Here is a 17,947-nt window from a genome sequence, read left to right as displayed (position 1 = left end):
TACGGCATGTTTTGGATGAAAAGGTTCTTTGGACTTTTTTCTCTCTATATTCCTGTGAAAGAATAAGAAATAGAGCAATTGAAATGTTCTTATTTTTTCCCCCATTTTGTGCTGAATTAGGAGGACTCCTGAGGAAGGGCTAATCTTTCCAGAAACCAAGGAAAAAAAACCAAGCCATTTTGTCAAGGATTAAAGTTAAGATGTTCTGTACATTAATTTTCAGGCAGATGTTCTAAAGCATAGTGTTTGGTATTTATGGTTAAAGTATTTAGAAACTTTATTGAGGGCTACACTGTTCAGGAGCATCAACTACAGCCCAGCCAAATCTTTTCATGACAAAAATCATGCATGTCAAGCTACAGCAGAACGACTAAGTTTCTTCAAGTAAGAATCTCCTGCAAAAAAGAAAAGCACAACAATTTAAGTAGAGTTGATCCTATCCTGGCAAAAGGCACATGATATCTTCTGATGTCCCTTCCAACAAATTTCATGTGTTTCATGTCATTTTTATTTAGGTGTGATTTCTGATTTAAGTCAAATTAAATCTGATTTTTTAAAGACATTAACAACTTTTCATAATATATCCAAAAATGTAACAATGTCTACTAAATGTCATTTGAAGCTTCCAGGTAGCAGAATACTTCTCAATATTCTTAACTACATCAAATAGTTTAAGTAACTATTTAGTCATTTATACCAATCTCTTATATGAAAAGATTATGAAAGATTAAAAAAGATTCTAACTTCTTTTTGGAAATTAAAGTACATACATTAATATCAGCTCCTTTTAATAGCAGAAATTCCAGAATTTCAAGCTGTCCACAGTCTGCTGCATAGTGTAGAGGCTTCCTCCCACCTTCAAGTGTCCGGTTGACATCTTCACCCTTCAATGTAAAAAGAATCTAGTAAGCTATTTTTAGCTAGTTATCACACCAATAAGAGCTTGGAGAAGAGAGAAAAAAAGACAAACAACACCTCAGGTATGCTGAAGAACATTCTATCCAAACATTTAAGCCATTAAACATTAAGTCATTATCTAAGAAAAATGAAAATCAATCTGCTTTATTTCCTTCCCCTCTTCCTGTACACCTTTAAGACTGTATGATGACAACCTAAGTTTCTTCCATATTGCATCTCAAAATGTAGTGATTGCCCAAATGAACTCTCATAAAAGAATTCATTGGAGCTTGAAAACAAGTGAACACAGGCATTTTTGCCTGCTCCTAACTTTCATCTGGCTACTCTGAGTTACTTTATTTGCTTTTATATTTATTCAGGTTTTACACACTGAGAAACAACACGCAGAAGTCAGCGTCATAACTACTAGCAAGTACAAATATTCATAATTCAAAACCCAATTATGAAACTGTCCATTCTATTTTACAAATAGCATCTGCCAATTCTATATGACAGAAACAAAAGTCTGAAGACAGTCAGTCAAATTAGGACACAGGAAGTTATATTCTAACACCACTTATATCAGCAGATTGAGACATCACTTAAGGCGTAAATAGAACTTAATTTAGTGAGTACCTAATCAGCTTTGTTTCCTCACCCTGTGTTGTGCAAATCAGGATAAACTGATTTGCTATACTTTAGCCATGCCAAGAAAGCACTGGACATCAAATACTGACAAGCTATGTGGTAAATGACTTTTTGTTTCATTTGTGCAAGTGATTTCAGTACTTTAGGACGTGGCTATTAGTTTAGCATCTTGCCTCAATTTGTGTCTCCCTTCAGAAAAACATGTCAGGAGAATTTCAGTTGCAGCACCAACTCACACTTCTCTATAGAATCCCTGCAGTTTCCTTACCCACACCCACCAAAGCCCTTAGAAAATTCATAAAATGAAATACTTGAAACATATCTTCCAGAGAGCAGCTCCCTTCCAAGAGCAGAAGGGCAGATTACTGTCAGAAGGAAAGCTTATTCTGCATCTGATGTTCTATATTGTCCGGGTTTTATATTGCAGGCCAGGCAACAAAAACATCTCAGAATTCTTCTCTCCTGTCTTACCAACAACAGTATGTTCAGCTCCCTTCATAATATACACTGCTGAAAGTCAAAACAACAAAACAGTATTCTAACTTCAAGCGTTTAATCAGAACTGATTCTGCACATTCTCTGGTCTCAGAGAGCAGGACTTTATGTTCTCACATTTCTGAAGGTTCTGGCTTCAAAGTGGCATAAAAGCTTCAACAGAGGAAACCTGATGAAAAAACCTACAACTGGAGTTACTGATCCTGAAACAAGGTTATGGTTTCTGAAGAATGTTGTACATCAAGGATGTTAGTTTTACATTTATTTATGATTTTCAGAACAGGCTACAAGTAGAACTTCTAAGCAAAGTCCACCACAGCTTAGCTATGGATACTCAACACTAAAACAGTTAAAAATGCAAAGTTTCAGTATCAGTTAAACCCTCAGTCTTATCTGTGACAACCTTACCATTGAACATTGTTCTCTGCTATGCAAGTTTTGTAATATTGTTTCTCTTCTCCCTTATTTTGCTGAACTTCAGAACAACACACCAGTGGGAATATGTTAATATGGAATATGTTCCAAAGTAATTAGCCAGATCACAATACACTAACAGCATAAAAATAATCATGCGAGTCTGAAAAGCATGTAGAGGAAGTGGCATACTTGGCCGATCTAGTTAAGCTCTACACATTCTTATTTAAGCCTCACCATTTCCCACCAATTATAAAACAACTGGCACTTAAATAACACATGGTCTTTGCAGATACATCAGGACTGGGATGTGCAAATATAAGAAGCCAACCATATAACAGTTATATAATCACTATCTGAAAACACTCAAAAAACTGATGTCTGACATGCTAAATGCTAAATAAGGGAGAAGGACAAGCAAGCTAACTCCTAGGACAGCACACAGTAAAGGTACAAAGTTCATATTCAAACATTGAATCATTATTTCTTCAAAAGTACAGGAATGCTATGAAATTAGGATAGTTCAGCAAAACTCCTCTGTCTTACATTTATAAATATTGTTTCATTGGCTTACACACACAAAACCCCACAGATCTTGCTGTTCTTTCCTAAACTGGTTATAGAATAAATTCCTGCTAGACAATGAACTTAAGAGAACACACTGCTGAGTTTTCTAAGTTTCCCTTAAAGATGATGAAAGCTTGTTCATAGGGAAGAACCTAGCATGACGTCTACAAATAAAGATGCCCCAAAGAGATTAGAGTTGAATACTAACACTAAGAAACTCTGTCAACAGCACCCAAAGTTGAATTATAACATCAGAATGTTTTAGTTTGAATTAACAAAGCCAAAATATCCTGAGTTGCAAAAATGAAAAAGTACTCCTAGGTTCTGCAGTAAGTAGAGACAAACATCCAGTTGTTTTACATGTGTGGAAAGCCACTGTAAAACAGACTCCTGAATGCTATAAAAATTAATACTCATCCAGCCTTCCCTACTCCCAACACAAGACGTAAGCAAGCAGGGATGAAAGACAAGTCAATCCATTTCATACAGAGAGATTAAATCCTGTCTAGACAGTGATGTGCAACACATCTAGCATCCTAGATAAGGTTGTCAAAGATATCTAAACAAGATGCTGTTTTCCTTCAAGCTTAGGATGTTTAATCCTGTGGGTGTTGATTTTTGTCTTCAGTAGATGAGCAATACAAAGTGGAATTTCTTGCTCTTTCACTTGAAGTACTTGATTCAGCTAAGCCAGGGAGAGATGCTGACTTAGGCGAGCAGTTGAGTTCTCATTTTTGACAGACTGGTCAGCCATGACAGACCACATTTTGTTCAAGAAATGCATCTTCTCCATATGGTGGTGTCCAAAAAGTGAATGAATACATGCTGGAGAATCCAAGGACTTACAACCTTCACAAAGGAATTATATATATATTGTAGCTATAGCAGCAAGCTCCAATCCTGATTCACATCTTCATAAGACAGAAGAAAGGTAAATACAAATATAAGGTAAAGTTTCTCAAGTCCTCTCCAGTTAACAAAAAACAAACTCTGGTGAAGATATGGCTAATTATGCCAACAGCATGAGATGAAGAGGTCTCCCAATAATATCTCCTGCTAACACACCAAGGCAGGAAACAGCACAGGAAGCAAAAATCCAGAGCAATGAGAGAATGGAGCTCTCTCTCCATAGCTTCTGAAATTACTACATTCTGAATAATATCTGCCAAAGATAACACATTGAATGCTCTAAACCTAGGTACCAGTGATCTTACCATCAAATAACAATTCTCAATACTGACCTCAGTGACAGCAAAGTGACCAATAACTTGGTAGACCGAAGTAGAGACTGTACTAAATAGCTACTAAAGATTTTCTTTAACATGCATACACACACACACACCATATTCTGTAGAGCCCATATGGATTGCCAAAGCAGAGCATGGCTTTCCTTTATGTCCTCAAGAACAAAATCTTACAGATATTAGACAAAAAGCACAGGGACAGAGCAGTTCTTCTAGGAAGTTTTTAATGGGACTTCTGCCCTCTTCTAGAGTCTAACAGAGCAGCAACAAGATTAGTAGTTATGAGAATACTTTGGAGAATTAATCCAGAGTCTGAGATTCATATCAACTTCTGAATAAAATATACCTTCAAAGGCCACACTCCTCCTGAAAGAAGATTATTTTCTGTAGGGAAGGTCATCCTATAAGTTCATTAGCAATTGTGCAGCTGTTTGTGCAAAGCTGGGGAAAAAGAATGTCCTTTCAAAAGGAAAGAGAAGATCACCTCTTTTAACAACTTTTCAGAATACATTTAGTTTGCGTAGTTAAACATTTAAGGCTGAGTCTGGCATAAACCACATCAGTAATATGTTTTTCTATGCAGATCAAGGACCTAGGGCACCAACTATTTGGTAACATTAAGAACCAGATCAACACACGAAACTTCAAAACCAGCAGTTAGCAGGTATCTACTTAAATGCTCTCTATTAAAATCTAATTACAGGGAAGAAAAGCCTCTCTCAATCTCCAATTACCCTTCAGAACATTGGTTTGAACAACAAGGCAGCATGAAAGAAGATGTAACATGCTGATTTTATGTTCCAGTTAGAAAACTCATACATGGATAACAGTAGAATATCCATTTACAAGGACTTGAAGCAACAGCTTCAACTGAAAGTTAGCTATCAGCTTTTCACTGAAGGCCAGGAACAAAAACACAAAAAGCTCAGTTCAAAATGCTTTCAGAAGTTCTCTCTTAAAACAAACAAACAACCCCCCCCCACACACACACTCTAATAGCATTAATTTTAGAGTCCTCCAAAGGCACTATCTGTGAGGGAGCAACTTAATCCATCAAAAGATCTCTTCCAGCCAACTTCTAGTCTGTAATTTTGAGAGTACTCTCAAGAATTTACTTCTCCCTCTGACCTTTATCACACAAAAGATTTGAGGCGAAACACTCTTAAGGTGAAACCTCAGTTTTGTCCAAATTTTTAAATGCCAAACTGTTAGGTTGTCAGAAGTGAGAAAAGAGAATAGAATCAGGAAAAAGTAAGGTCAGAAGGGGCCTCAAGAGATTATCCAGTCCAATTTCTGTTCAAAGTCAGATCAGATTGCTCAGGGCTTTGCCCAGTTCAGTTTTGAAAATCTCAAACAGTGGAGATTACACACCCTCTACAGTCAACCTTTTCCAGTGCTTAACCACTGCCACAGCGCAGAATCTTTTTGACTTGTGTCCAACCAAAATTTACTTCATTGCAACTTGTGACCGTTGCATCTCGTCCTTTTGCTGAACACCTCTGAGAGAAGTCTAGCTCCACCTTCTCTATAACTCTGCATTAAATAGTGGAAGACTGCTATTAAATCCCTGTTTTTGACTATCTTCTCCAAGCTGAACAAATCCAGGTCCCTGGGCCTCTCCTTGTATATCATACAATCTATCCCCCTTCAACATCTTCTCAGAACTAACTCCAGTTTACGTCTTTTATACCGAGGAGCAGCAAACTGGACACATTACTTCAGATGTGGGCTCAAGTGCTGAGGAGAAGGGAATAATCACTTTCCTCAACTTGCTTACAACCCAACATAACTGACTTTCAACAATGCAAAGCAACTCATCTGCAACTTGCTCAGTCCATCAGGACCAAGGTTCTCTCTGCAAAGCTGCTATCTAGCCAATTAGTCCCCAGCTTGTAGTGATACATGAGGTTATTCCATCCCCATGCAGGGCTCTGCATCTGACTTTCTCAAAATTCATGAGGTTTCTGTCAGCACACTCCTCCAACTTGTTGAGGTCCCTCTGAGTAGCAGTCCTACCTTCTACATTATCAAACACTTCCCCCCAATTTGGTATCATCTACAAACCCAGTGAGGGCATATTTCATCCCACTCACTGATGAATATTTAAGTAGTATCAAACCCAGGACCAAACCCAAAAAACATTACTTGTAGACAGTCACCAGCTGGATTTTGAACTACAGACACTTTGAGACCAATGGTCTAGCCAGTTTTTCACCTACCTAGTAGTCCACACTTTCCCAGTTTGGCTACAAAGATGCACGGTAGACCACATAAAAAATAAACAACACTGACTGTCTTCCCCTTGCCCACTGAAACAGAGTGACAAAACCATTCAGGTTGGAATGAACCTCAGGAGGTCACTCGTCCAGCCCTGTGCTCAAAGCAGGGTCAACACACAATTCAAACCTGGCTGTTCAGGACCTTCTCTAGCTGGGACTTGAAAGTCCTTTAGAATGTTGGTTTGAACACCTGTTCCAGTGCTTAATTATCCATAGTGAAAATATTTTTATTATATCCAAATGAAACCTCCCCTTTTTCTCATTTATGAGCATAAAATCATCAGAGAAGGCATCAGGTTTGTCTGGCATGATTTGTCATTCTTAAACTGTGCTGGCTGCTCCCGATCATTTTTTCTGTTCTTTTGGGGTCTGAAAAAGACCTCCAGAAAGATTTGCTCCATGATCCTCCTAAGGATTGAAGTGAGCCTGACCAGCCTATCACTCAACAGATCCTCCTTCTTGCCCTTTTGGAAGATGGGCATGACATGCCTTTTTCCAGTCACTAGGGACTGTTATTAGTTGCCATGACTGAAAGGTCATGGTAGAAAGACATTAGGGAAAAAAAAAAAAGCCTCACAATGATGTCAGTCAGATCTGTCAGTACTCTTGGATGCATGCATCCAGTCCCATGGACTTGTATGCATCCAGTTTAAATGATCCCTTGCTCACTACCCACAATAGAGGAAATTACTTCAAATCTAAAGAATCCTGACAGCAGAGCTTACCTACAAAGAATGAAGCAAATGCAGCATTGAATACCTCAGCCTTTCTCCCATCTTTCATAGCTAGGTCATCTGTTCCTTTCAGCAGGATGTCACTTTCCTTTGTCTTCTCTTTTCCTGCCAATATACCTACGCAGAAACCCTTGTTGCATCTCTCATCCTTTTCCAGTTCAACTCCAGTCAAGCTTTGGACTTTCCAGTTTTGTCCCTGCATGCCTGGGGAAAGCGTCTACATTCTTCCTGGGTACCCTCTCCCCACTTCCACTTTTCGTACTTCTCCTCTTTGTGTTTGAGCTCAGAGAGGATTTCCCTGTTCAGCCAAGCTGGCCTCCTGTCAGGCCTGCTGGATGTCCCAAAGTTATCTGGAAGGATCTGCACCTTAACAGCTGCCTTGAATGAGTTCTGCCAAAATTAATTCCTTGTTCTTTTGCAGCCCAAGTTATAAGAATGAATTATATTTTACTGACTTTGTCCCTAAAATACAGTATGACATCAGCTCCTTAAAATTGTTGAATGAAAAAGTTTATTACTAAATTCTGAGTTTTAAAGCTTATTACCTTTCAGGCAGATTAAGTCACACCAAACTGGCAATTTTTTATTGTGACAGTACCCTCTAGAATAGCCCCCACTTTTTCTCTTGGCTACATTAAGACAGACGGTATTCCATATCTCACTTGATCTAGCTCTATCTGCTAACTTGCTCCTTTCCCAATTCCTGCCAGTTTCAAAAGCATCAACACTTAAAGCCACATAGGCAAAGCTAAACTCATCTAGAGCCACTCTAGCATCCCTATAGCATACCCTTAAGTGCTTCAATCATGGGTTTACTTTACAGAGGCACCCTAACTGAAACCAATTCTGAGCTAGCACAAGGCTATTCACTTGGGCACTGTAGCTTGCCAGTAGTGTTGCTCTAGAGCATTACTGCCATGCTACTAATGCCATAGTTCCACAACCAGTTTAGCACTCATTTCCTCTTGACAGTCACAGTATCACTATTTCTAGTCACAATTTTACCCTTCCCACCCCTGCATCAGAATTAGTGGCTGAACAATAAATCCGGCAAGAAACTATTCAATTTGAATTAACCTGACCATTTTTCTTTTTTCCAGCTGAATCTGTTCCTTCATCTGATTCACTACATGGCACTCGAACACACCAGAAATCAGTAGTTGGCATGGGATTTACACTGTAGTTCCACTACAGGAATAGCAACTGAAAAGTAAATCCTCATTAAATCCTATTGCATAGATTAACTGTTTTAGTAGAGTGGGAGCTGAAATTCTGGTGGCATTAAAATACTCTTTCAGCATTAGAAATACTTTTTCCAACCTTAATGTCATTAACTCATTGTCAGACTGCTTAATTTCTCACGTAGAGATACTGAAATGTACCTGTGCTTTTATAAGCTTAATATTAAAACTCAGTGAAGTCAGTTGTTGGATAGGTATGGCAGACAAGACAGTCAGCTGAAGGACTACGATTGGGTCTGCTGTAAGTGGCAGTTTTATATAGTCACCTGACATTCGCAGATGCTCAATCAAAAAAGCCAACCCAATCAAGATTGAATTGTCACTATATGGCAGAAGAATCAACAGACTGTTGCAATATGCATTCTTCTGCTTGACTTAGAGCTACACAGACTTCAAAAACAACTCAAATTTGCAGTATATCCACTTTGATATGGAGTTCGCCCTAACAAATCCACCTGGGAATCAGTGTACAAGAGTCAGCATCAGTCAAGCTAGGCTTGAGAAGGCATACTCATGGGAGTCCGTGCACTGTGCTCAGCTATCAGTTCAGGGACAACATGCATACCTGGCTGTGCATGTCCCTCTCTGTCCTTACACTCTGACCACTATCCAAGACTTAACTCCATATCCCCATCTGCACTTACCCTATCATCCAGAAATTACACCATCTCCCAGAAATAACTCCATCTCCCCATTTCAAATACCCTTTTCTTCTGACCTTAATGAACAAAAATGGATTTTATGTGGTCAGATGTCTTCACAGTGCAGGAAAACATCCAACAGGAACTGTATTAGTGGGTAATTCCAATCTCCATTATCCTGGAAAAGAACTCCTCGCTGTACAGTCTGCTGCATTAGTCTGATCTTTTTGCACACCAAAGATGGCAGTTCTTACAGGCTATTAGATAACTTTGACATTTTAAATAAAGCAATGTAACTTTATTGATATAATTTGAATGGGAAGGGAGAAGAGTGAGAAGATCCTTTTTCTGTAAAGAAAAGTTAAAACTTAAGGATGAGCTATTTGGACTATCTCACTGGATATTGAGAATACTACTTCTAAACATTTCATATTTTACTGTCTTTCCCATAAGCCTTTGTTCACACTGGCTAAATTTGATTTAAAAGTTCAACAAAAAGATTAAGTGAGATACAGTTCATCAGAAGTACTTCCAGCCAATCTCATTGTACAAACCTACAGCAAGAAAGCTAAAGCAAGCAGGAATATTTAGACAAACATTGGTTTTCTGATTTTAGGAACTGGTATGCAGAAACTGAGAACACCAATTTAGAGTGCTAATCGTAAACACCCCCCCCCCCAAACATTTCAAGTCTGATTAAAGTGTGCTTAATAGAGGAAAAGAAAAATACATGCTGTATTTTACTTCAATACCTTCCTCCAATTCTTTAACAAAGATTTACATATACTACATTATTAGAAAACCTTCAAGCTATATTTTTATAATTACCAATAAAAGGAAAAATGAAGACATTTAGAGAAGTCAACAGTTCACAGAAGTCAAAAAACAAGATATGTGTGTGGTTTTTTGTGTGTTTATATATATATTTATATATAAAAATATATATATATTCCTAGTATATGCTAGCTAAATAAGCATTGATATTCCCAACAGCAGTTATGACAATGGAGGTGACCTCTTGTGGAAAGCAGCTGAGGGTTACTATACCAATGTTCCCCAGCATAGGAACAATCAGGCAAATACTTGTGAATGAATGAGAAAGGTAAGATTTAGTATTTTACATTTCAGTTTTGTTGTCACACATAGGTGTACGGCCTTCATAGCTGAAAGGCCACATCGCAGTCTTTCTTTATGCAAGATGTTACTGACATTTTCCACTTTTACATGCACAGTGTAAAAATAAATGAGATCATTCTTTTATTTTATGCCAGGAGAAACATTTGAGAGCAAATAGACGAATTTATTTAGCATTGTCTGTTTCAGATGTATTCTTCTTGAAGATACATTAAAACACCACACACTCCTAGTATATGCTAGTTAAATAAGCATGATTCTCCCAATAGCAGTTATGGCAATGGAGGTGATCTCTTCTGTGTAACTGATATGTAAAAATCTTTCTTACATTGCAAGGTATTCTGAGTCCAGAGATCCACAAAATGCCCTCTGATGGAGAATAGCATGATTAGGTGTCCTGATTTAATTTCAACTTTGTAAAAATAAACTGGTAGAACTAAACTGTAAATCATTATGTTGGATACAATCTGAAGTCCTATTTTGCCAGAAGAGAAACTATAACTGTATCCACTGAATGATGTGTTTTTCCTCCCAAGTAAAGAACAAAAATACTCTAACTCGCAGTCTGAAAGAGTAAGTTTTATGCTTTTAAGTGGAATACAGAGAATCTGAGCTTTGAAACCACACAGGAGACCAACACATTTTTCAGGCTTCTGAAGGGAGAGCAAGATTGGACAAACCATGCCCTGAAAAAACTTAGTCACATATTCAAACAGGGTTTAGCAGGCAATCTTGCCTTCTCAAGTGGAAAGGAAAAAAAATGGACGTGTATCAATCTTCTTCTAATGCTCTCCTTCCTTTTCTCAAATCAGTCACCCCCCCGCCCCCATTCATCCTCAAAATAACTTTTTTCCAGATTTGTCTATCTGGGGAAAGATTTCTTTGCAAAAATACCCATACAAGTACTTTGAGGATAAAAATATTTCATTATCTCTGTAATTCTACTTGTATTCTCAAAATAGCAATATTTTAAATATCTAAGCTAAAGTTCATTGCTTAACCTGTGCTCATTTCAGTTATACATTCATAGTCTTTTCAACTCTTGATTGCTGTCACATTTCAGCTCTGTGGCTCATCTAATCCAAAAGTTACCTCCCTAGCACTGCAGATCTCAACCCCTTGATTGAGAATCTTTAAGGACAAGGCAACAACAGAGAAGGAGAAAAAAAAAAGGTGGGGAGAGGGAGAGAGGAAGAGAGGGAACAATCCTATTCTCTAGGAATTTTGGAATCAAACATTCTGTAATTTCTACAGTCACCGTGAATTTAAGAATACGATACATAAAAAGAAATTGGTCTTACTCTGTTTGCTATAAGAGTAAAAACATAAGATGAGGCTAACTAATCCATGGGTCATAAACACCTGGCTGGAGGCAGCTAGGGCAAACTCAACCACCACATTTCCTGGGACAGTTCAATACTATAAGCTTCTGAATTTACAGATTCATGGAATCACAGAATAATTATGGCTGAAGAGGACCTCTGGAGGTTATTTAGTCCAACTTCTGCTCAAAGTAGATCCATCTAGATCAGGTTGCTCAGGATATTGTCCGGCTGAATTCTGTACATCTTCAAGGACGGAGGATTCCACAAACTCTCTAGACAACTCTTCCCAGTGTTTGATCATCCTCATAGTCAAGATTTTTTCCCCTTTATCTCTAACCAGAATTTCCCACATTCCAAACTGTACTGTTGCTTCTTATTCTTTTACTATGCAGCTCTAAGAGCCTGGCTTCGCCTTCTCTATACCCTCCCATTGGTACAAAAAGACAACAAAAAATGTCTTTCCTTTTTCTTCTCCTCTTAAGGCTAAAGAAAATATCAGTGTCTTCTTGTACGTTGTACGCTCCAGCGTCCTAACAGTCTTGGTGACTACCTCCTCCGAAATCACTCCAGTGTGGCAATATCTTTCTTGTACTAGGTAGCCCATAACTGAACACAATACCCAGATGCAGCCTCAGAAGTGTTAGAAGGGAGACATTATTTCTCTAAACCTACTGGATATGTTTTTGCTAATATAGTAGTATGCAGTAGCATACAGTGGTATGCCGCTGGCCTTCAACAATGCAAGGGGACACTGCTAACTTAACTGCAACTTGTCCACCAGGATCCTAAGGTCCTTTTCTGCAAAGTTGTACATAGCCAATTAATCCCCACTTGTACAGATGCATGTGGTTTTTTTCTTCCCCACTGCAGGACTCTGCATTTGTTTGTTGAAATTCACAAGGTTCCTGTCAGCATATTTCTCCAGATAGTCAGTCCTTCTGACTAGCAGGCAGCAGCTCTGCCCTCCAGGGTGTTGACTACTCCCCCAGTCTGGTATCACCTGCAAACTTTGCTTAAGAGTGAACTCTATCCCATTGTTCAGACTGGAAAAGACATCCCATTTTTCAAGTTTATGAATAAAGATGTTACTCAGAGCTGCCAGTATCAACTCCTGATAAACACCACTGGTAACCAGGCCTTACTTGGATGTGGTGTTGCTGATTACAACCCTTGGAGCCCAACAGCCGAGCTAATTTTCCACCAACCTTGCAGTCCACTTCTCCAGTCCATATTTCACGAATTTAGCTATAAGGATACAGTGAAAGACTATGTCAAAGACCTTGCTAAAGCCAAGGTGTACAACATCCATTGCTCCTCATTTGCTAAGCCAGTCATTTCATCACAGAATACCATCAGGGTGGTTAGACATGATTTGGCCTTGGAAAAATCCATGTTGGCTGTTCACAGCTACCTTTCCTCCTTAATGAACATGGTCATGGCTTCCAAGAGGATTTGCTCTGTAACTTTCCCAGAGACAGAGGTTAGACTGACCAATCTACAATTCACCAGATCTTCCTTCTCGCCCTTCTTGAAGATGGGTACGATGTTTGCCTACTTCCATTCACAGGGAACATTCCTTGAGTCACTATGACCTTTCAAAGGTGACAGAGGACATCCTCACAAAGACATCAGCCAGATCCCTCAGCACCCTCAGATTCATCCCATCTGATCCCATGGATTTACATGTGTCCAGCTTGCTTAAGGTGCCCAACTCTTTTCTTCTGTTGTGGGTAGCGTTTCATTACTACAGACTGTCCTGGTAGGTCTGAAGGACATGGGATGCCTGAGGGAAAGCCTTACCAGTGAGAACAGAGGCAAAAAGGCCTTTTCTGTGTAATTTATTCTACTGTGATATTTGTGTCCTCTGCCCCACTTTGCAGCAGGCCCACATCTTCTTTAGACTCCTTTTGTTATCAATGTACTTATAGAAGTCTTTCTTACTACCCTTCAGGTCCCTTGATTGTTTCAACTCCAGCTGAACTTTGGCTCATCTCCACCCCTGCATATCTGTGCAATGTTTCTACATTCCTTCCAGTAGCCCATTTCTGCTTCTACCTCCAGTGTAGCTGTGTGTATTGGTTACAGATTCCTCAAAGTGCGTGACTAGGGAGATCCGTAATAGCTGTGGAAAATACTCTGTAAACATTTCCCACACTACCGAGTGTGTCTCAGGACACCAGGAAAGGCCCTGAAACATCTTAACCTTCTTTACTTTAGACAGGCTGCAGTATTGTATCATCTATATTCAAATAATGTCAAAAAATCTGATTTTTCATCACAGAAAAAGAATTTTATAGCTCAGCTCTCCTGGATCCCTCTGCCACCAATCAGTTGCTTAAGCACAGAACTCTAGCCTCAAATACCCTGGTTTACAGTTAAACACTTGAGCAAAAGTAAATTAGAATGCTATGAATTCAAAGACAAAAACCTTCATTTTTATTTTTGCCAGCACAAAACACTAAACTTAGGTTTACAACCAAAAACAAGTGCTACTAGTCTTCCCACCACTTCTACTAGTCAGTCTTCCCACCACTGAAACATTCCTTGGGTTTACTACGTACAGAGAGCTCAGAATCCTCATATGACCTGATGGACAGTCCTTTGGGTCTCCTCCTCAACCTGTTTCTAGAGTGGTTCCACACATGTCCCATAGTGTAACCTTAGTGCTTGCCTACTGACTTCCAATGAACTGATTCACATGCTGCTAAATGTTGAAAAACTTAAAACAATAGGTTTCTACAAACCCAACTTCGAGTTAACACATGTATTTGTTAAACATGTTGAAGAAATCTGACTGCAATATAGAACACTAGATCTCAAGTACAGCATTCACTGTATGAAAGTATTTGCTCAGTCTGCACTTCACGCCTTCAATTCAGTGATCCCACAACATTCCAGTCTTCTTAAATGGCATTGTAGTCAAATTATTTTTTCCCCTGTGGAATAGACACAGGGTCTAAAAGCAGCTTTGGCTTTAAAGTAGTAGTTGCCATTACTGTCATGATGTAAACTGATTTAGTCAAAATCCACACTGGAACTTTCACAGGTCCTTGCAAATTACCGATAGAAACACTCTTAGAATGAATTCAGTAATTTAGGCCTAATGGCTTTGCCCCAAAAAACTTATTCCCAGATTCCAGGTGTTAAATTAATACAACTTTTCCTGCCTCAAAACACCTTGGAGTAGCAGGGACAATGAATTATTCTTTTTCTATGCTGTTCATATAATTCTCTCTAGAAATTCTCTCATGGTAGCTGAAATGGAGTACTAGCCTGAAACAGTTGCTGCTGGGTAGAGCAGAGAGGTTAAATATTTGCCTCCATTACTGAAATTAATTCTGCTTTAAAGTGCTACTAGCAGACATACCCTCACATTAGCTGCTTTAATGCAAACTGAGAAATAACTGAGACACTAGTCTAGTATTTTATTCGAGGAAGGGTTTTTTTAGTTGCTAAACTTCTGGGTATTTCATGGCAGACTACACACACTGTTTTCACAGTCCTTTTTATCTTCATTCTTGTTTCTAATAATAATTCAAACAGCCAGCTTATAATAAAAATCAGTGCAATATGCTGTTAAATGCCTTTTAAACAATTTTTCCCATAAGAGCAGGGGAAAAAACCCCCCACATCTTTGACATATGATGCTTTAGCAGTTGCAGAACTAAGAACTAGGCAAGTAGGTTGAAAAGATAATTCCACATTTCCACTCAATCCAATTATGTTGCAAGAACTACTAAGGAAACAACACACAGGAGTCCTAAAGATGATATATAGTTTCCTATATATTCCTATATATTCTGCTCAGCAGGGACTATTAAATCTCAAGTTTTCCTGTCTGTTTTCTGAGTCAGAAGAAAAATGACCCTTTTGTCCCTGTGCAATCTTCAACCTAGGAATGACAGTGGAAACTAGAACATGGTGAATATTTAACTAATAACTCAAAGGCTGAATTAAGCACTAAGAGCAGAAAGGGAAGGAGAAAGATTAAGCATTGTAACTTGTACATTGTTTTTATGATTTCGAAGCAAATTTCTTGAGTTAAAAAGCAACAGCAAGTTCCTGCCAACGCTAAGAAATCCACTCATTCTAACTACAAGTAGGCAGTTTTCCATGGCAACTGCCACAATCTTGTGCAGGATCCAAGTTTTCATTTAAATTCTCTATATTTTCAAAAATGACTTACTCTCAGCCCACTTAATGAATTAATGTAAGCCTGTCTTATTCAGCCTGCAGCAGACAAACTACTTATGGTAGTTTCTGGTTAAGCAAATGCTGGCCATTCCAGTGGTTTTTCAACTGCGGTCCAAGTGGACCACAGTTGCTTGTGGACAATGGAAGAGGAAGAAAGTGGCCTAGATTTGTGTGGGATACTAAATTCCACTAACAAAGTTTCAGAAGATCAAGAACTTCTTGTTTGTTTCTTTTTAAAGACTGAAAGCAGATGCATTAGTTAAGCCTTTTATCTTTGTGTCTGTGATAGAAGATTTTTAATAATTTTCTTGCCACTGTCATTTTTTCCTCCTTTAAGTTCTGTAACCTGCAGCAATAAAGAATTTTCTCCCAGCTGCCCTCCTTCTTCCCTGTACACTTGGTGGGATATTCAGGACAAGCTGTCTTCACACCTTCTATTATGTCTTACTGAAACAAACAGAAATAAATAGCAAAAGCCTCTCTGAACAATCCTGTTAAAGATGATCAAAAAGGAAAAATCAAGTAAGCAGAAGTTCAGAAGGGGACTCCTTCAACATAGAAAGTTAAGAAGTATATCTCTGGAAGAGGTGTCAGGCATCAGCAGTAAGTAAACTCTTTATTGCTGCTCTAGATCCATGTCTAGTCTTTCCTGTTTAATCTGCTATATCCACCTTGACTTCAGTATTTAAGAAACTGAAAAAAGGCTACCCAAAGAATTTCAACATAACATCCCCCAGAAAAGACCCTTACCTGTTTAACAGAAGAGGTATCTGCTCTGATGGTAACAAGAGTCCCTCTAGTAGACATTTTGCAGGAAGTTCTACAACCAGAGCAGACAGATGTAGATGGCTGTGTATGTTAATACACATATCTACTTTCTCACTAAAGCGTGTAATTTTGTTTTGATACAAACCTTAACTTCTAACGATAACATCAATACTTGCTCCTTACAAGTTAAAAAAAAAAAAAAAGAATTATGAACCCTATGGTATCTTGCTATTTATAAAGGCTTTTCAGAATATTTTAAGCATCCCTATACTTCTGTTGGCTTAAGCCAACAAAAGGTACTTAACAAGCCTACTTTTCTGTTTTAATGGTTAATGGTAAACAAGTACCCAGCTTTTCCACTGTAATCAAATGCAATCTGAAGTCCTTTGTCTCAGTCAAGAGAACATGATTCCAGAAGCAAACTGCTAAGCAAACTGAATAACTGAGCCATCTGTGCTTCAGTTGTTGTATCAGCATTTTTAGAGACAAACAGACCTGATACATGAGTTGTTCTATAGAACAAAGATGAACATACTGTTTTCCAGCAAAAGATTCTAGAAACTTGTGCAACCATCCTGACTTCAGAAATGTGTCAAATGTGTACACTATTGAAAGTAGTTGCTTTTCCTCTGCCTTCCCCCTCCCCAAGTCTAATGGTTTAAGACTAAAATGAGAAGTAGTACAAACCATTCATCATTTTCATCAGTAAGTGATAAAGCAGGAACGTAGGGACCAGCTTTCTAGCTTCTCTTTAAATCCCCATTAATTTATTTCCTATTTAAAATTTTTGCCCAACATTGGCATCTCCAGAGTTGGGCAACAGCTCAGTTATGGCACTAATTTCTGGGACTAGTCTGAAAGAATAAGCTGGTGCAGACAGAGGCATTATTACTTCTAGCAAAAGGGCAGGAGCAGATGCCTACAGGATGCCACCCATAGCAAAGAACATGTCTACCACTAGTTATCTGTGAAAGTACTAGTTTAATTGTTGAATGTTAATGTGCTAAATAGGCTGGATTGTGAACCGAATGGCTGATGATCAGATGCACTTTCTAAACTGTCTCTTAGAAGAATTATTAGAATTTGGAATTAAGTTAAAACGCATTAATTGTAGCGCCAGTGCTTGCCTGTCAGACCTGACTGAGTACTTGGAGCATAACAGAAAATAAAACCATCTAACAGTTAAATCTTAAGTAATCACAATCAGATCTAATGGCTGTTCACCTTAACCTGACATAAAACTAACATATCTCTTTAGAGCAAAGATGAAGTACTGTATCCATTGAACATGGTGCAGTGCCCATTTCTGCTGGCACCACTGACCTGGCCTTGAGAGAGTTTTTCTCCAGAAGTGACTGACCAGAGT

The 17,947-nt window shown here is 38.5% G+C and overlaps 1 protein-coding gene across 3 annotated transcripts in view; it reads right to left on the bottom strand.

The window, feature by feature from the left end:
* Positions 1-17,947, bottom strand: part of MTPN (myotrophin) — a 51,528-nt gene that overhangs the window by 22,103 nt on the left and 11,478 nt on the right. For all 3 annotated transcript variants that reach the window (XR_003256362.1, XM_026083910.1, XM_026083909.1), the window contains exon 3: positions 771-884. Coding sequence is in view for 2 of the 3 variants with exons in the window: in XM_026083910.1 (XP_025939695.1) it covers positions 771-884 (114 nt within the window). In the remaining variant the exon portion in view is untranslated. The remainder of the gene's footprint in view (positions 1-770; positions 885-17,947) is intronic.

The sequence above is a fragment of the Apteryx rowi genome, unplaced genomic scaffold (genome assembly GCF_003343035.1).
Source record: "Apteryx rowi isolate R43461 unplaced genomic scaffold, aptRow1 scaffold_62, whole genome shotgun sequence".
NCBI lineage: Eukaryota > Metazoa > Chordata > Aves > Apterygiformes > Apterygidae > Apteryx > Apteryx rowi.
The sequence above is the reverse complement of the archived record's forward strand: the minus strand, read 5'-3'. Positions and strand labels throughout refer to the sequence as shown.